Raw genomic sequence first — 16,956 nt, 5'->3', positions numbered from 1 at the left:
GCCATCTTTGCCAGAATTTAGAGTGACCCTCCCCCTCTTCCCTTTTCCTCTTCCAAGAGATACACCTCCTTCTCCCTTCTTATAGGCTGTTTCTGCTCCACTGAGCCCCGATTCAATAGTTTTTAATTCAAGGTCAAATCAACCTAATAATTTTTAGGTTGATTATTATCATTACCAAGGTCATTATCATACTAAGGTCATTATCAACCTAATAATGACTACTCGTAGAGCATTTACTCAGTGATGCTAAGAGATTTCAAAGCTTCATGTCCAGGGACTTCCCTGGTGGTCCTGTGGTTAAGAATTCACCTTGCAATGCAGGGGACATGGGTTTAGTCCCTGGTTGGGGAACTAATATCCCACATGCTATGGAGCATCTAAGCCTGCATGCCACAACTAAGACCCGAGACAGCCAAATAAATAAATAATTTAGGCAGATAATTATTTCTTGGGGAAAAAAATTTAAAAACCTCATGTCCAAAAGCCGCCCAAGGATAAAAGTTAAAATAGGTGTTCCCCTAGAAATAGAAGGAATATTGTAGATCCCATTGCGTGCATGCGTGCTAAGTCACTACAGTCATGTCTGACTCTTTGTGACCCTATGGACTGTAGCCTGCCAGGCTCCTCTGTCCATGGAATTCTCAGGCAAGAATAGTGGAGTGGGTTTCCATGCCCTCCTCCAGGGGCTCTTTCTGACCCAGGGATCAAACCCTGGTTTCTTATGTCTCCTGCATTGGCAGGTGGGTTCTTTACCACTAGGTCCACCTGGGAAGCCCATAGAGCCCATGACTACATGATTAAACCTTTGGACAAATGTAGAAAAACTGTTAAAGGGGAAGGAGATTTTCACTCTTGATCCTCAAGAGTTGTTTAAGCTCCATACAAAAACCTACATAGCAAACACCCAGATTTTCATTTCAGCAGTCTTCAAAGCCAGTAATCAGAGTGAGGTTCATACCTGGTCCTGGCGGGCCTCTCATGCCAGGAATCCCCATGGCTCCTTCCGGTCCTCTCGGGCCTGGTACCCCAGGAAGCCCTGGGATTCGGGGGCAGGCATCCAAGTCTGCTGGGGGCCCAGGCTCACCTGAAATTGGAATCACCACCTGTATAAGGGGTTCAAATGCTTATGAACCAGTGCCTTCTGCAATCTGGATGGGCTTCTGACACCACGCTGGAATGTTATCAAGAATGTTCAGCCATCCAGTGTCAGCTCTGTGAAGACAGGACTCTGTCTTGTTCACTATGGGGGGCAGGCAAACTTCTCCAAATCTTTTCGTTGAGTGACTGAATGAATGAGTGAATGGGATTTCAGAGGAAGCAAAAGAAGTAGGAAATAGTGAAATCTGGCTGATACAGTGACTATTTGGTGCACTTCACAGGATTTGCCATCTTTGGGCCATTTCTTACTAGGTGCTGGCCACAGGTGGCATGGGGAGAGGACTTGGTGGGTTCCTCACACTCAGCTTAAGATTGCTTTAATTCAGCTGTCTACACTGCAGCCAGCTGGGTTTCCAGAGTGTCTGCTACTCAAGGAGACATGATTTCAGGATGGCTAGAGGCACTGAGGCAGCAGTAATTTTCTACCTTGAGTGCACGTTGACATTATCCAAGAGAGTTATAAACATTCAGATATCCGGGCCCCATCCCAGAAATAGTGGGTTAATTGGTACAGGATGTGGCCCGGGCAGTGACCTCAGGCTGGACAGTACAATAAATCCATCTGCAGAGCTTTTCAAAAATACTGCTGTGGAATCTAGAAATATGGTATAGATGAACCTATTTGCAGGCAAGGAACAGGAATGCAGACATAAAGAAGGCAAATGTCAGCACGGGGCAGGGAAGGAATGAAAGGGGAGATTGGAACTGACGTATTAATATATATCTACTGCCATGTGTAAAACAGATAGCTAGTGGGAACTTGCCACATAGCTCAAGGAACTCAGCTTGGTGCCCTGTGATGACCGAGGTGGGTGGGATGGGTGATGGGGTGAGAGGTCCAAGAGGAAGGGGACATATGTGTACAAATAGCTGATTCACTTCATTGCACAGCACTGTAAAGCAACTGTAGTCCAATTTTTTTAAAAAGTACTACTGCCGGCACCCCACCTAGATTATTAGAAAGGAATCTGTGTGAGTGAAATCCAAGCATCACTAATTTTTTAAACTCTCCAGATGATTCCAGTATTCGCCCAGGCTAAGAAGCACCACTGGAAAGCTGCAGCTGTGACCTGAATACATCATGACTGTCTCTCAGGCTTGTTAGAGCCCTGAGTCTCTGAGTCAGTAGGTCTGGGGGAGGGGGCAGCAATTTGCATATTCTAATAAGTGCCCGGGTGAGCTCAATGGTACTGATGTGGGAATCTCACTTTGAGAACCGTAGCCCTAAAGGTTGAATTTTTAAAATTCTTGGTTACATTCCCATCTCTAAGACGGTTTTTTTCTCTCCTAAATCTTCATTCAGTCTCCCAGCAGTCATTCCACAAAGGACCAGAAATAATAGCTCTAAACAAAAATGATGACCGCTAACATCTAGTGGATGCTTTATCATGCATCAGAAGTGAAAGTGTTAGTCGCTCAGTCATGTCCGACTCTTTGGGACCCTATGGACTGTAGCCCGCCAGGCTCCTCTGTCCATGGGATTCTCCACGCAAGAAGACTGGAGTGGATAGCCATTCCCTTCCCTAGGGCATCTTCCCGACCCAGATCCAGGGATCAAACCCAGGGCTCCTGCCTTGCAGGTGGGCTCTTTACCATCTGAGCCACCAGTGGAAGCTCATGTTGAAGCTCAACATGCCTCAGACCTCCTGCTAAATGCTCTATGACTGAATGTTCCCACCCAGGCTGTGGGTATGTGCTGCGGTCATTAGAATGTTACAGGGAAGAAAACTCAGGCCCAGGGAAATGAATGACATTTATTTATCGACAAATAAATGTCATGCAGCCAGTTTGTGGCATAGTCTAGGTTAAAATCCAAGACACCTTGGCTCCAAACCTGTGCTCTTCACCGCCACCCCATACTGCCCTCCTTAAGGACTCTGAACGTCTACGTGCTGAATTCTAAGAAGTGCAGCATATTGTAAAGCACATCCTTTATTAGTTATCGATTTCTTAAAATTCATACAAATGTGCCAAATCATTTTAAAAACAATGATAAAGAAGTGAGAATATCCTAGAAAACCTGGCCATAATGGCAACAGAGTCTACACGATAGTAACTGTGTCTTGGAAAATGGACTTGAATGCTATAGGCAGTTTGGAATTTAACCTCCTAGAAAATATTGTGTGAAACCACAAATAACACCAAGTTAGAGGTCTTTTTACAGTATGAATAGTTTAATGTAAAACTTGGCTTTTTTACTCAGGGTGAGTTGAGAGACGTATATTTCTTATTTTTCCTAGATAATCTGGTGTGTTACGGTGGAAATTCACCAGTGGGGGTGGAGCGGAAGCAGGTAAGTAAAGGCAGGGCTGGGTATTTGGCTGGTACTTTATATTTAGGATGTTGATGTTATCGTCTAGTGAGTCACAGTATATACTGTGACTACAGACATTAAAAAGGCTGAAGTGAAAACTCATTAAATATACAGCAATAATTTTAAAATATAAACATTAAAAGCAGCCAGATTTCTTAAAATTCTGATTTTGCTTTTTCTTTACGTTTTGACAAGCCAGAAGCTGAAAGAAAGGGACCGAGGCATCTCTTCTAAGGGCCCTAAAAATAATATACAGCGTCTGTATTCAGGGCAACATTGCTTGGGGTTAATAACAGTCTCTTGGAAAGAACAAATGCCCACATTCAGGGTTTTCCTTTCCTTCTTTTGAGAAACTCTTTTTATTCTCTTTGAAAATGCCAGACACAAAATCATATGTTGCTTTTGCATTGTAGAGGATTAAGTGCACACTTAGTTGAAAAGAATGGCATTTTCATTTTAATACACAAAGGAACTTGCTCATGGAAAATGGACCTTGGGTGTGGTGGGAAAGGCTTGTCACAGCCCCTGACCGGTGGTCAGGACCCATCTTTTCGTGATATTGTTTATTTTAGGGATGTTCTCTGTATTCACATTGCAGAATTTAGAAAGGAAACGTACACTGGTATGTACTGTAGCATCTCACATAGAAAGCTCATTCCCTGTGCCTGAACTCAATTATATAAGCCGAGTCTCTACACTGCCTTGACAACCTCTAAGGAGGTCCAGCACTGGGACACCCTAATATAGGGTTACTATACCTGTAATGAGGAAGCGGAAGCATTCAAACCTAATATAATTACAGCACCCCATCTAAAAAATTCAACAAAGTTGCCCTCACAAATACAGTGAAAAAAGCAAGTATGAAAATGACTGGAAACAAGATTTAAAGGAAATTATTCATCTTATAGCAAGGCTTACCTCTGGAACCTGGAGAGATCCAAAGCCAAAAATGCGAGGCCACATAACGATTTTCATAAGGCGGAAAGAGATTATAAATGTGTAAGTTAGGGCAAAAGTGAAATAGATTGAAAACGCAAATAATAATTTGAGGACAGCATAGACAACAAGCAGAATGACGGCATCTTATTTACATAAGAAGTCCACATTCTTGTTACTGACAAGAATGGCTATGATGAATGAAGTTTTCATATCTAGAAAGACCTGAAATGAAACCAACTTGCACAATATAAAATTCAAGTCGGTTTCTTACAGCAAATATGCCCTAATTTAATGTATGGAAAAATTCTGTCCTTTTAAAGGCTTTTGGAAATTCCATATTAATTTGCCGAGTTTTGTAGATTGTTCACATAAAAGAAATAGAAGATGAATCATAGTAGTTCTTCATCATGTTGTTCTGTGGTCCATCAAAAGCAGTACAGTTTTCATACTCTTTGGACTAGAGTGCTAATTTAAGAGACTGCAAAATATTCAGAACTGATACCACACTGCTGTCATATTGACTTAGGATCCTGAAAGGTATGACTTTTGCCAATCTCAGATACACATGTGTGCCCTTCCAACTCTTCCTTGGCTTCTTTTGACTTTTTGATGAAAACCTGTTGTCTATAGAGCTGAAAAACCAAAGAGCCTTTCATCTTCATAGAAACTAATATACTTGACAAGAAACATTAAAATAAAACATCTAGAAAAATTAATGGTAGGAAATTTGGAGACAAGAATATACAATGTTTACATACAACAATCAAGTCTGTCTTCGGATCTTGTGTGAAGGAACAAGAGTTTATTTACCTTAGAAACAGTATATGTAAAACCAACTCCTAACTTTCAAACTCACTTGTTCTAATTATAGGTAAGATTTCCAAACCTGAGACTCTGTCATGCAGCTTGAGATAAACATAATCTTTATAAAAAAGAGCTTAACTTCCTAGAATTTGCTGATAATTTCAGAATAATTACTTTCTGAAAGATGACCCTCATAGTAAATATTTTTTAAAAAACACTCCATGTGGGCTGCTAGCTGGAGATGATTAGGTGTTAGACACTTACCCGGAGGACCCAAAGGCCCTCGTCTGCCTGGAGCTCCAGGTAAACCTTTGTCTCCAGGTAGCCCAGGACTTCCAGGTGGCCCCTGTGGCCCCGGGAATCCCATTGGTCCTAAAAGAAACATGAAAAGGAGGGCACTAGAATGAAGCATTATAAAGACAACAACAACTTGATGGATTGAATTCAGAGGTTCACTCCAGCAAAATGCAGGGCAAAGTCAGCCTCGGATTGGAGAATAGCTCCCTCTTTCTTCTGGAAGGCTGAGAAGAGTTGCCTCTGTCTAAAGGAAACACAATAATCCATCAACAGGACAAAGGAAAATCAATCCATGACCAGGACAAAACTAAGTGAGGATGAAAACCCAGTAACCATGAACTTCCTCTGGAGACAGTCAAAGGACTGCCACGGAAAGGGAAAATTAGGAAAGATGCTCCACTATCTGGGAACACCCACCCTGATCCTGAGAGTCCACCCTTCTCTTCCCCACTCTCTCAATTTCAGCCAGAGCAGCCACTCAAGTGCCTCATACACACTGTTCCTTCTCCCCTCCTCATCCAGGAAGTCCTCCACCTTCTGTAGGGTGCAGATCACACCAAGAAGGCTCTCCCTGGAATCCCAACCCAAGTCCAGTTTCTTTGCAATAAGCACTCAGAGAAGTGTGCCTCACCACCCAAAGCATGTCTCTCATTTAGTATAGTTCTTGTTCAGTTGCTTGGTCGTGTCAGACTCTGTGACCCCATGGACTGCAGCACGCCAGGCTTCCCTGTCCTTCACTATCTCTTGGAGCTTGCTCAAACTCATGTCCATTGAGTCAGTGATGCCATCCAACCATCTCATCCTCTGTTGTCCCCTTCTCCTCCTGCCTTCAATCCTTCCCAGCATCAGGGTCTTTTCCAATGAGTCAGTTCTTTGCATCAAGTGGCCACAGTATTAGAGCTTCAGCTTCAGCATCAGCCCTTCCAATAAACAGTCAGGGCTGATTTCCTTTAGGATTGACTGGTTTGATCTCCCTGCTCTTCAGGGTACTCTCAAGAGTCTTCTCTAGCACCAAAATTCAAAAGCATCAATTCTTCAGCACTCAGCCTTCTTTTGGAGTAGGAAATGGCAACCCACTCCTGTATTTCTTAAATGCCTGGAAAATTCCATGGATAAAGGAGTCTGGAGGGATATAGTCCATGGGGTTGCAAAGAGTCAGACACGACTGAGTGACTAACACTTCAGCCTTCTTTATGGTCCAACTCAGTTAATATAGATGGATACTTTAATGTGAGTATCTTTCTTCCCTTATGAAACCATATATTTAACTTAATTAGTGGGTACTCCTTTTGAATTTGTTCACTACTATATTTCTGTGGATTCCGAGTAATAATTTATGGAACAGATCAAATATTTCCCACTGGGTAAGTCTAAAAAAGGTAAGCTGAAGAAATTCCCTCATCCTTTTAACAGTTAAGCACTCTTTGGCCCTAGGCTCACTGGAATGGGAATTAAGAAGCATAATTAGAGGTTCTACCAATATTTCCAACTCTTGGTATACCCTTTTGTAGGTTGCTATTATTTATATGTCTTGCTATTTCCCTAATCCTGAAGTATATTTCCAGGTGAAAGCTAATTCTCTAGGGAAGCCACTGGGGAGGAGTGACTTATTAGGGAGAGGAACAAGGCTGTATAGCCAGCCCCCTTCCTTTCTCTTGGTGATTTGAATGCTAGGTGTATCTGTCCAATCCAGGAGTTTAATTAGAAGCCAAAATACCAGCAGATATAAGCCACAATTTCTAAAATTGAATTTACCGCTAATAAAGGTGAATAGGATGGCTGAGTACTGTTGTACAGGTTGTGCACTACACAATTTCAGGGATGCCATTTGTGTTCTAGTCATAGCAGCCTCATGGTGATTCTGACCTTCCCTTTGCTCAAATCGTTTAACTTATTTCACATTTGTTTCAGAAATCAGACAGAGTGCTAGTTACTGGTATCCTGCAAAGTTCAACATTTGTATCTCAGGTATCAAGTTTCCTTATTTATGACATAAGGGAGCTAAAATGGATAATCTTTATTGGTCTCTTCTCAACAAAATGTCCTATGAACCTTATAATTCTCTAAAATTGTTACAGCCAAAAACTAAGGTTCCCAAATATTCAGTTCAGTTGCTCAGTCGTGTCCAACTCTTTGCAACCCCATGGATTGTAGAATGCCAGGCCTCCCTGTCCATCACCAACTCCCGAAGTTTGCTCAAACTCATGTCCTCAAATTGGTGATGCCATCCAACCATCACATCCTTTGTCGTCCCCTTCTCCTCCTGCCTTCAATCTTGCCCAGCATTAGTTCAGTTCAGTTCAGTCACTCAGTCATGTCTGACTCTGCGACCCCATGAACCGCAGCACTCCAGGCCTCCCTGTCCATTACAACTCCCAGAGTCCACCCAGACCCATGTCCATTGTGTCGGTGATGCCATCCAACCATCTCATCCTCTGTCGTCCCCTTCTCCTCCTGGCCTCAATCTTTCCCAGCATCAGGGTCTTTTCAAATGAGTCAGCTCTCCGCATCAGGTGGCCAAAGTATTGGAATTTCAGTTTCAACATCAGTCCTTCCAACGAATATTCAGGACTGATTTCCTTCAGGATTGAATGGTTTGATCTCCTTGCAGTCCAAGAGACTCTCAAGAGTCTTCTCTAACACCACAGTTCAAAAGCATCAATTCATTGGCACTCAGCTTTCTTTACAGTCCAACTCTCACATCCATTTATGACCACTGGAAAAACCATAGCTTTGACTAGATGGACCTTTGTTGGCAAAGTAATGTCTCTGCTTTTTAATATGCTGTCTAGGTTGGTCATAGCTTTTCTTTCAAGGAGCAAGCATCTTTTAATTTCATGGCTGAAGTCACCATCTGCAGTGATTTTGGAGCCCAGCAAAATAAAGTCTCTCACTGTTTCCATTGTTTCCCCATCTATTTTCCATGAACTGATGGGACCAGATACCATAATCTTCATTTTCTGAATGTTGAGTTTTAAGCCAGTTTTTTCAGTCTCCTCTTTCACTTTCAACAAGAGGCTCTTTAGTTCTTCTTCACTTTCTGCCATAAGGGTGGTGTCATCTGCATACCTGAGGTTATGGATATTTCTCCCGGCAATCTTGATTCCAGCTTGTGTTTCATCCAGCTCAGCATTTTGCATGAAGTACTCTGCATATAAGTTAAATAAGCAGGGTGACAAGACACAGCCTTGACATACTCCTTTCCCTATTTGGAACCAGTCTGTTGTTCCATGTCTAGTTCTAACTGTTGCTTCTTGATCTACATACAGGTTTCTCAGGAGGCAGGTAAGAATTTAAGAATTTTCCAGTTTGTTGTTATCCACACATCAAAGGCTTTGGCGTAGTTGATAAAATAGTAGATGTTTTTCTGGAACTCTCTTGCTTTCTTGATGATCCAGTGGATGTTGCCAATTTGATCTCTGGTTCCTCTGCCTTTTCTAAATCCAGCTTGAACATCTGGAAGTTCATGGTTCATGTATTGTTGAAGCCTGGCTTGGAGAATTTTGAGCATTATTTTGCTAGTGTGTGCGATGCGTGCAATTGTGTGGTAGTTTGAACATTCTTTGGCATTACCTTTCTTTGGGATTGAAATGAAAACTGACCTTTTCCAGTCCTGTGGCCACTGCTGAGTTTTCCAAATTTGCTGACATCTTGAGCACAACACTTGCACAGCATCATCTTTTAGGATTTGAAATAGCTCAACTGGAATTCCATCACCTCCACTAGCTTTGTTCTAAGGTCCACTTGACTTTGCATTCCCCAAATATTAGCAGTTAGGTAAAGCTTAATTAAAATAAATATTTTAGTCTTAAATAGTGGGAGAATTCAGTAGTGAAGACACTTTTGTGAATATAAAAAGGCAAAGTCAGCAGTCTAAAACTGAACTGTCCAATACGGAAGCCACTAACGTGGCTATTAAACAGTTGGAACTGACAAGGCCAAACTGTGTTCTGCTGTAAGTTTAAAACACACACCAGATTTCAGCATCAAAGAGGAGCATCTTATTTGGGAAAGAAACTAGGTTTCTACAACCAGCCCTAATTATCCCTTTGATAATTTATATTGATTTTATGTTAAAATGTAATAATATTTTAATATATTATGTTAAAGTAGGAAAATCTATTTATTTGTTTCTTTTCCCTTTCTAAAATGTGGCTATTACATCTTTTCATTACATATGTAGCTTGCATTAAATTTCTATTTTGTAGTTCTTGTCTAGAAGATTATCAAGCATGTTATTAGGGACTGAAGATGAACTTGTGTCTCTTCTTCTTACTTGTCCAACTGTCACCCAGATTTTAGGATTCTGGGCAAGTCAGGACATTCTGGAAATGTAGTCATTATTGCCATAGAAAATGAGAATGACCTTACAGTGGTGCACACCCCAGACCTGCGAGCCAGACAGGGGAAGTCATCTAGTACACTTAAAAGAATTATTTGCATTCATACCTTTCTGGCCATGTTTTCCATCACATCCTGGGAAGCCTTTGTGTCCGGGAGGGCCTGGTGGGCCCGGGAGACCTGGAGGCCCCGGCAGACCACAGTCTCCTGGTTCCCCTTTCAGAAGGTTGACACTCCCAGGTGGCCCTGGAGGCCCAGGTATTCCTGACCACACGAGTAAGCAAAAAGATTCTTTTAGTCAAAGACAAATGTGCATGCTTGCTGCCTAAGAGCTTCTTAAGGAAAGGAATTTAATCGTTTACAAGCAAGGGATGCAAGGAATTAGAATAAGAAGGTCAATAGTATCAGAGGTGAAGCAGTATGTCTCATGAAGCCCAAGTTGAGAAATGTAAATAGTCTGTTAGTAACTATTAGGAAAAAATGAGCTATGCAAAATCTTCCTTCCCTTCAGAGCCATTCCTTTTGGAAGCATCAGTTTGTGACTTTTCTTTGCATTGCCATCCCATTGCTTTCATGTGATAGATGGATGGATGTATAGATAGATGAATAGATGGATGGGTGAATGGATGGATAGATGGATGGGTAGATGGACGAATGGGTGGATGGATAGATGGATACATGGATGGATGGATAGATAGATGAATAGATGGATGGGTAAATGGATGGATGGGTAGATGGATGGATGGATGGATGGATGGATGGATGGGTAGATGGACGAATGGGTGGATGGGTAGATGAATAGTTGGGTGAATGGGTAAATTGATGAATGGACAGATGGATGGGTGGGTGGACAGAGAGATAAAAGATTTTTAAGAAAGTCTGACTGGGCTCCTTGGTGGTCCAATGGTTAAGAATCTACCTGTCAGTGCAGGGGACATGAGTTTGATCCTGGTGAGGGAAGATCCCCAATGTCTGTACACCACAACTAAGCCCATGTGTCACAACTACTGAAGCCCAAGCACCCTAGAACCGTGCTCTGCAACAAGAGTAGCCCCTGCTTGACATTACTAGAGAAAGCTCATGCAGCAGCAAAGACCCAGGGCAGCCAAGACTAAATAAACCAAAAAAAAAAAGAGAGAGAGAAAGTCTGGCTGATGACAAATGAATATCCACTCAATTAAATTTAAAATCCTATTTGAAGACCATTGTCTACACATGGTATTTGAGCTCAAGTTCTATTCCTACTTAACTTCTAACCTTCTTAGCATATTTTTGGGCATTTCAGTTTTTCATAGTGTAAAGCAGAATTATATATTTTTTATCCCACCCTCACTAAAACCTAAAGATTTAAAGGTTTCTGTCTCTCTGGAAGAGTTCTATGAGCTAGTAGGAATATGATTGCCTGCATTTGGCAGAAGGCTGCATGGAGCCACACTCTTATTCCAACTCCCCAGTCAGCTCTGGTTCAACCTTACTTCGTTAAATATTGACTAGCTAGAGTTCATCCCAGTGAAGTGATAACAGGAATAAAATGTACTGTGAGCAGTGCATGAAGAGACTCTGTGTGTGTGTGTGTGTGTGAGAGAGAGAGAGAGAGAGAGAGAGGTAGGGGTCCTGTCATCTCTGGGCTGAGAGCAGTGCTTTATGTGCTAATACTGAGACCAACAAGGAGGATGAGACCACCTCCTGATGGTCCCTTCTGCACCCTCAAGCTCAGCATCAAGCCAGCGATAGGCAAGACTTGCTCTGCATCAGAGGTGGTCTGATGGAGTTGAAATAGAAGAGTGAGGGGTATAAGCACTGGTCCTGGGTACAGTCCTCAGAGCTCCCCACTGCCCACGCTCCCCATTTTCCATCTGCCAAACTGATGGGGCTGCTGACGTGCTTCTACTTGACCATTCTCTCTGCTCCTCCATCCCTACAGAGCAGGCAAGCGTCTAAGGAAAGCAGCGCCATCACCCTTTGCCGTGACTGTCCCATACCTCTTAGACCATCGGGGCCAGGAGGTCCCTGATCTCCAGGCAGACCTGGGTCTGGAATGTCACCCTTAAGAGCTTTTCCTGGGGCACCTGGGGGACCAGGCAGTCCAGCTCTCCCTGAGGAGGAATGTGTTCAGCTGTTAGTCTCATGACATTTGGGAGGTTTGGTTCCAGTTATCAAGCGAAGGGCAAAGCATGCTGCTTTCTTACCTGGGGGTCCTGGGGGACCTGGTGGACCTCTTTCTCCAAAAAGTCCCAGAGGAGAAATTCCTGGGTTCCCGGGGTCTCCTGTCTCCCCTTTAGGGCCGGGCATTCCCACTGGACCCTGGGGGCCCATTTCATGCGACCCTTAATGAGGAAAACAACATTAGTGATGCATCTTCTCCTGGTGTGTCCCTGGCGTGGGGGCTGGAAAGGAACTGCTTCCCAATGGGCATAGGACAGGAAAGGAGCGCATTCTGCCGAGACCAACACTGTCCACAAGAGTGATCCGAATGGCTGCACAGTCTTCCGGGGGTCACTGTCCCCTCTCTTACGACCCATCACACCTGTCCAGCGTAGCGCTAACTTATTTTTATGATTGTTTCCCAGATTTAAAAACACAACCACTTAGTGACAATTCCAACCCTTCAGCCTCTACAATCATTAAGAGTGAAACAAATGAGATGGAAGAGTAAATGACTGTGAATAAACTGGCTTGACGTTTAAGATGGAAACTGGCAAATAAACAGAACCATTGTGCGGTTCCATCTTGAAAAGGCAGAACTCCACTGGTTTCTTGGAGAGAGTACACATTTTACCAGACGATTTGGAAGAGCCAATAACAATCCTAAGTGACCTGAATGATGTCTTGATCTTCCAAACCGTATAAACGTTTTCTCCCTCCCCAACTACAGATTCAAACCTGGCTGCACAATTCAGTCCTTTTCTCACCGTCTCACAAATGAGCAAGTCTGCTTCTAGCTACCTCATCTGATTGCAAGCTCTTTTTCTGAGAAACAATGCAACCAACATGAATTCTATTCAAATAACAGAACAAGCTAAGATGTTGATGATTAGCCTATTTGTGGCATCAAAAATAACAGCAATTTGTTCAGGTAATTTGTTTTCACAGCAGGCCACTGAAGGATGCTGAAGTACTAATTAGACCCACGTGGTTGTACTTGGCATAACAACATGTAAAACAATACTCTAGTATCCTGACTATTTATTTGTTATTCATAACATTTTGAAATCTAGCTCCACCTAAGTGATTATGCAGAATATTTTTAATAGATAGTCACAAGCAGTATCAACAATAGGCAATGTTAACCCTCCATTCCTGCTTAAATTGGGTTTTCTCAAGTGCCCGTTTGATAAGTCATCATCAAAACTAGAAACAGTTCCAACACGGTGAATCTAAGCTAAACCAGTGTCTCAGTTTCGCATCCGTATCTTGTGAAGGGAGGAAACACCAGTGGACTCTCATGGTTCGTTAATGAACGCAGTTCAGCCTCTTACAAAGGTTCTCTCTTACCTGAAGCGCCTTTGCTGCCTTTCGGACCCTTCAAACCATGCAAGCCGTTCAGGCCGGGTGACCCCGAGGGACCTGAAATACATCACACGTCTGTGACCCACAGGGGAAGACCCTGTATTCACATTCTCTAACTGTGCCTCGCACGCACAGTCTAGGGGAAGGGGAAGGTTAACTGACAGGGACCCACGAATTCTCTAGGTGGGAACCATGAGACCTCACCATCTAAACATCATAGGAAGGCAGAATCCTCACCAGGGATCATCACTAGACACGTTCATGTGATGGATGTTTTCTGTTAACATAGACTGCTTAACATATACCTTTAAATATTATATATTTAAATATTCTTTCCCATTATGGTTTATCACAGTGAAAGTGAAAGTGTCAGTGGCTCAGGCGTGTCCAACTCTTTGCAACCCCATGGACTATATATAGCCTGCCAGGCTCCTCTGCCCATGGAATTCTGCAGGCCAGAATACTGGAGTGGGTAGCCTTTCCCTTCTCCAGGGGATCTTCCTGACCCAGGGATCAAACCTAGGTCTCTTGCACTGCAGGCAGATTCTTTACCATTAGAGTCACCAGGGAAATATTTTTTTTCCCATTATTCTTTATCATAGAATATTTAGTATAGTTCCCTGTGCTATACAGTAGGACCTCACTGTTTATCCAGTCGGTATATAACATCTTGCATCTGCTAACCCCAACCTCCCACTCCATCCCTAACTCGGCATATATCCTAGAATATAACTTTATTTTTTTATAATGTGGTTTTTTTGTTAAATGTGGGCCATTTTAAAGTCTTTATTGAATTTGTTGCAATATTTCTTGTGTTTTAGTTTTTGGCTGCGAGGGATGTGGGATCTTAGCTCTCCGACTGGGGACTGAACCTGCACCCGCTGCACTGGATGGTGAAGTCTTAACCACTGGACTGCCAGGGAAGGAAGTTTCCCTTTCTTTGGTTTTAACACAGTGCTGTTGGTTTCTGACCATATCATGAATCTCTTTCTCTCTTTCTAGACAGACACAGTCTAGAATTACTGAATCTTGGCATAGGAAATGACCTCCAACTTTACAACAATAAAGTCATTCTAGATAAGGAAGAGATTGGGTGGGAGTAAACCCCTGTTTCCCTCCTCCCATGCCCAGAATCTTCCCTCTCCACCACGATCTGCAGATTTTAATTTCTTCACAATCTACCTGGATAAATGTAGTAAGACAGTAAGGACAGGTGGGTCTGTAGCACACTGAGGAATGCGTGTCCTGCTGATGTTTTTGAGCACTGTGCCCTTCAGAGAGAACAGGCCTGCAGCTCAATGTGGCTGCAGCTATTTCTCTGCCACCAATTCTGTCAAAGAGAAACTCTCTGACGCCTCTTTACAGAAACCAAATTTATTTCATGATGATCACTGAGAACTCCATTCTTTATAACTGGATAGATCTCACTCATGCCTGCATCTCCTTCTAGAACCTTCTGTCAGATGTCACTAAGGAGCCATCTACTCATCTGACGTGTGCACTCGGTCGCTCAGTCGTGTCTGACTCTTTGCAACCCCATGAACTGGAGCCTGACAGGCTCCTCTGACCATGGAATTTTCCAGGCAAGAATACTGCAGCGGGTTGCCATTTCTACTCCAGGGGATCTTCTCAACCCAGGGATTGAACCTGGGTCTCTTGTGTCTCCTGCACTGGCAGGCAGATTCTTTACCACTAGCACCACTTAGGAAGACCAAAATAAATCATAAACCGTTACTGAGAGATACTATGGGAAGATCGAAATGAACTCTTCTGTCAACCCAATATGTATTATATTGGGTTGGCCAAGAAGTTCATCCCGATTTTTCTGTGTAAGATGTTATGGAAAACCCCGAACAAACTGCTTGGCCAATCCAATGTAATATGTGCTACATGACATATAAATATATAGATTTGTAGGGAGGAAGTAAAGGGAAGCAGGGAGAGAGGGAGGGAACAGACAGGTTACTAATCTGTACAGAACATCCCTGGCTGCTGAGTCTTCTGCCAAGTGCTCCACACACGTCCGATGGACATGTGGATGGATATGGGAGAAGAATCTTCTCAGCCCCTGGCCAAGCCTGCTCAATAAATGTTTGTTGAGTGAGTGAGTGAATGAATGAGGAATGACCAAGTCTAGAACAAGGAGGGTGAGAGACTGAACAGGGGGAGTTGTTATTTATTGCTAAGTCATGTCCAACTCTTTGCAACCCCATGGACTGCAGCATGCCAGGCTTCCCTGTCCTTTACTATCTCCCAGAGTTTGCTCTAACTGATGTCCATCAGGTTGATGATACAATCCAACCATCTCATCCTCTGCTGCCCCCATTCTCCTCCTGCCCTCAATCTTTCCCAACATCGGGGTCTTTTCCAGTCAGTCAACTCTTCACATCAGATGGCCAAAGTATAGGAACTTCATCCTCAGCATCAGTCCTTCTAATGAATATTCAGGGTTGATTTCCTTTAGGATTGACTCGTTTGACCTCCTTGCAGTCCAAGGGACTCTCAAGAGTCTTCTCCAGCACCACAATTCAAAAGGATCAGTTCTTTGGCGCTCAGCCTTTTTCATAGTCCAACTCTCATGGCCATACATGACTACTGAAAAAACCATAGCTTTGACTATACGAACCTTTGTTAGCAAAGTGATGTCTCTGCTTTCTAATATGCTGTCTAGGTTTGTCAGAGTTTTTCTTCCAAGGAGCAAGCGTCTTTTAATTTCATAGCTGCAGTCACCATCCACAATGATTTTGGAGCCCAAAAAGATAAAATCTATCACTGTTTCCACTTTTTCCCTGTTTATTCGCCATGAAGTGATGGGACTGGATGCCATGATCTTAGTTTTTTGAATGCTGAGTTTTAAGCCAGCTTTTTCACTTTCCTCTTTCACCTTCATCAATAGGCTCTTTAGTTCCTCTTTGCTTTCTGTCATTAAAGTAGTATCATCTGCGTATCTGAGGTTGTTGATATTTCTCCCAGCGATCTTGATTCCAGCCCAGCATTTCACATGATGTACTCTGCATAAAAGTTAAATAATCAATATACAGCCTTGACATACTCCTTTCCCAATTTGGAACCAGTCCATTGTTCCATGTCTTGACCCACATACAGTTTTCTCAGGAGACAGGTGAGGTGGTCTGGTATTCCCAAGTCTTTAAGAATTTTCCATAATTTGTTGTGATCCACACAGTCAAAGGCTTTAGTGTAGTCAATGAAACAGAAGCAGATGTTTTCTTGGAACTTCCTTGTTTTCTCTATGATTTAGCAAATGTTGTCCCTTTGATCTCTGGTTCCTCTGCCTTTTCTAAGTCGAGCCTGTACATCTGAAATTTCTCAGATCACAAATGACTGAAGCCTAACTTGAAGGATTTTGAGCATTACCTTGCTAGCATGCAAAATGAGTGCAATTGTACAGTAGTGGGAACATTGTTTGGCACTACACACAATTTGGCATTCCAAATTTCTTTGGAATTGTAATGAAAACTGACCTTTTCCAGTGTTGTAGACACTGCTGAGTTTTCTAAATTTGCTGACATATTGAGTGCAGCACTTTGACAGCATCATCTTTTAGGATTGTAATCAAGGAGGGTGAGGGATTG

The 16,956-nt window shown here is 42.8% G+C and overlaps 2 protein-coding genes across 7 annotated transcripts in view; one reads left to right on the top strand and one right to left on the bottom strand.

Moving 5' to 3' along the window:
- Positions 1-16,956, bottom strand: part of COL4A4 (collagen type IV alpha 4 chain) — a 146,156-nt gene that overhangs the window by 14,360 nt on the left and 114,840 nt on the right. For all 4 annotated transcript variants that reach the window (XM_043909826.1, XM_043909822.1, XM_043909825.1 and 1 more), the window contains exons 38-44: positions 13,349-13,420; positions 12,043-12,180; positions 11,836-11,949; positions 9,962-10,117; positions 5,480-5,587; positions 4,391-4,399; positions 959-1,084 (exon numbers count right to left, since the gene is read on the bottom strand). In XM_043909826.1, the coding sequence (XP_043765761.1) occupies positions 959-1,084; positions 4,391-4,399; positions 5,480-5,587; positions 9,962-10,117; positions 11,836-11,949; positions 12,043-12,180; positions 13,349-13,420 (723 nt within the window). The remainder of the gene's footprint in view (positions 1-958; positions 1,085-4,390; positions 4,400-5,479; positions 5,588-9,961; positions 10,118-11,835; positions 11,950-12,042; positions 12,181-13,348; positions 13,421-16,956) is intronic.
- The window catches only part of RHBDD1 (rhomboid domain containing 1), a 187,821-nt gene that overhangs the window by 159,153 nt on the left and 11,712 nt on the right, over positions 1-16,956 (top strand). For all 3 annotated transcript variants that reach the window (XM_043909849.1, XM_043909848.1, XM_043909850.1), the window contains one exon: positions 3,399-3,451. In XM_043909849.1, the coding sequence (XP_043765784.1) occupies positions 3,399-3,451 (53 nt within the window). The remainder of the gene's footprint in view (positions 1-3,398; positions 3,452-16,956) is intronic.

Source organism: Cervus elaphus, chromosome 8, assembly GCF_910594005.1.
Source record: "Cervus elaphus chromosome 8, mCerEla1.1, whole genome shotgun sequence".
Lineage (NCBI taxonomy): Eukaryota > Metazoa > Chordata > Mammalia > Artiodactyla > Cervidae > Cervus > Cervus elaphus.
The sequence above is the reverse complement of the archived record's forward strand: the minus strand, read 5'-3'. Positions and strand labels throughout refer to the sequence as shown.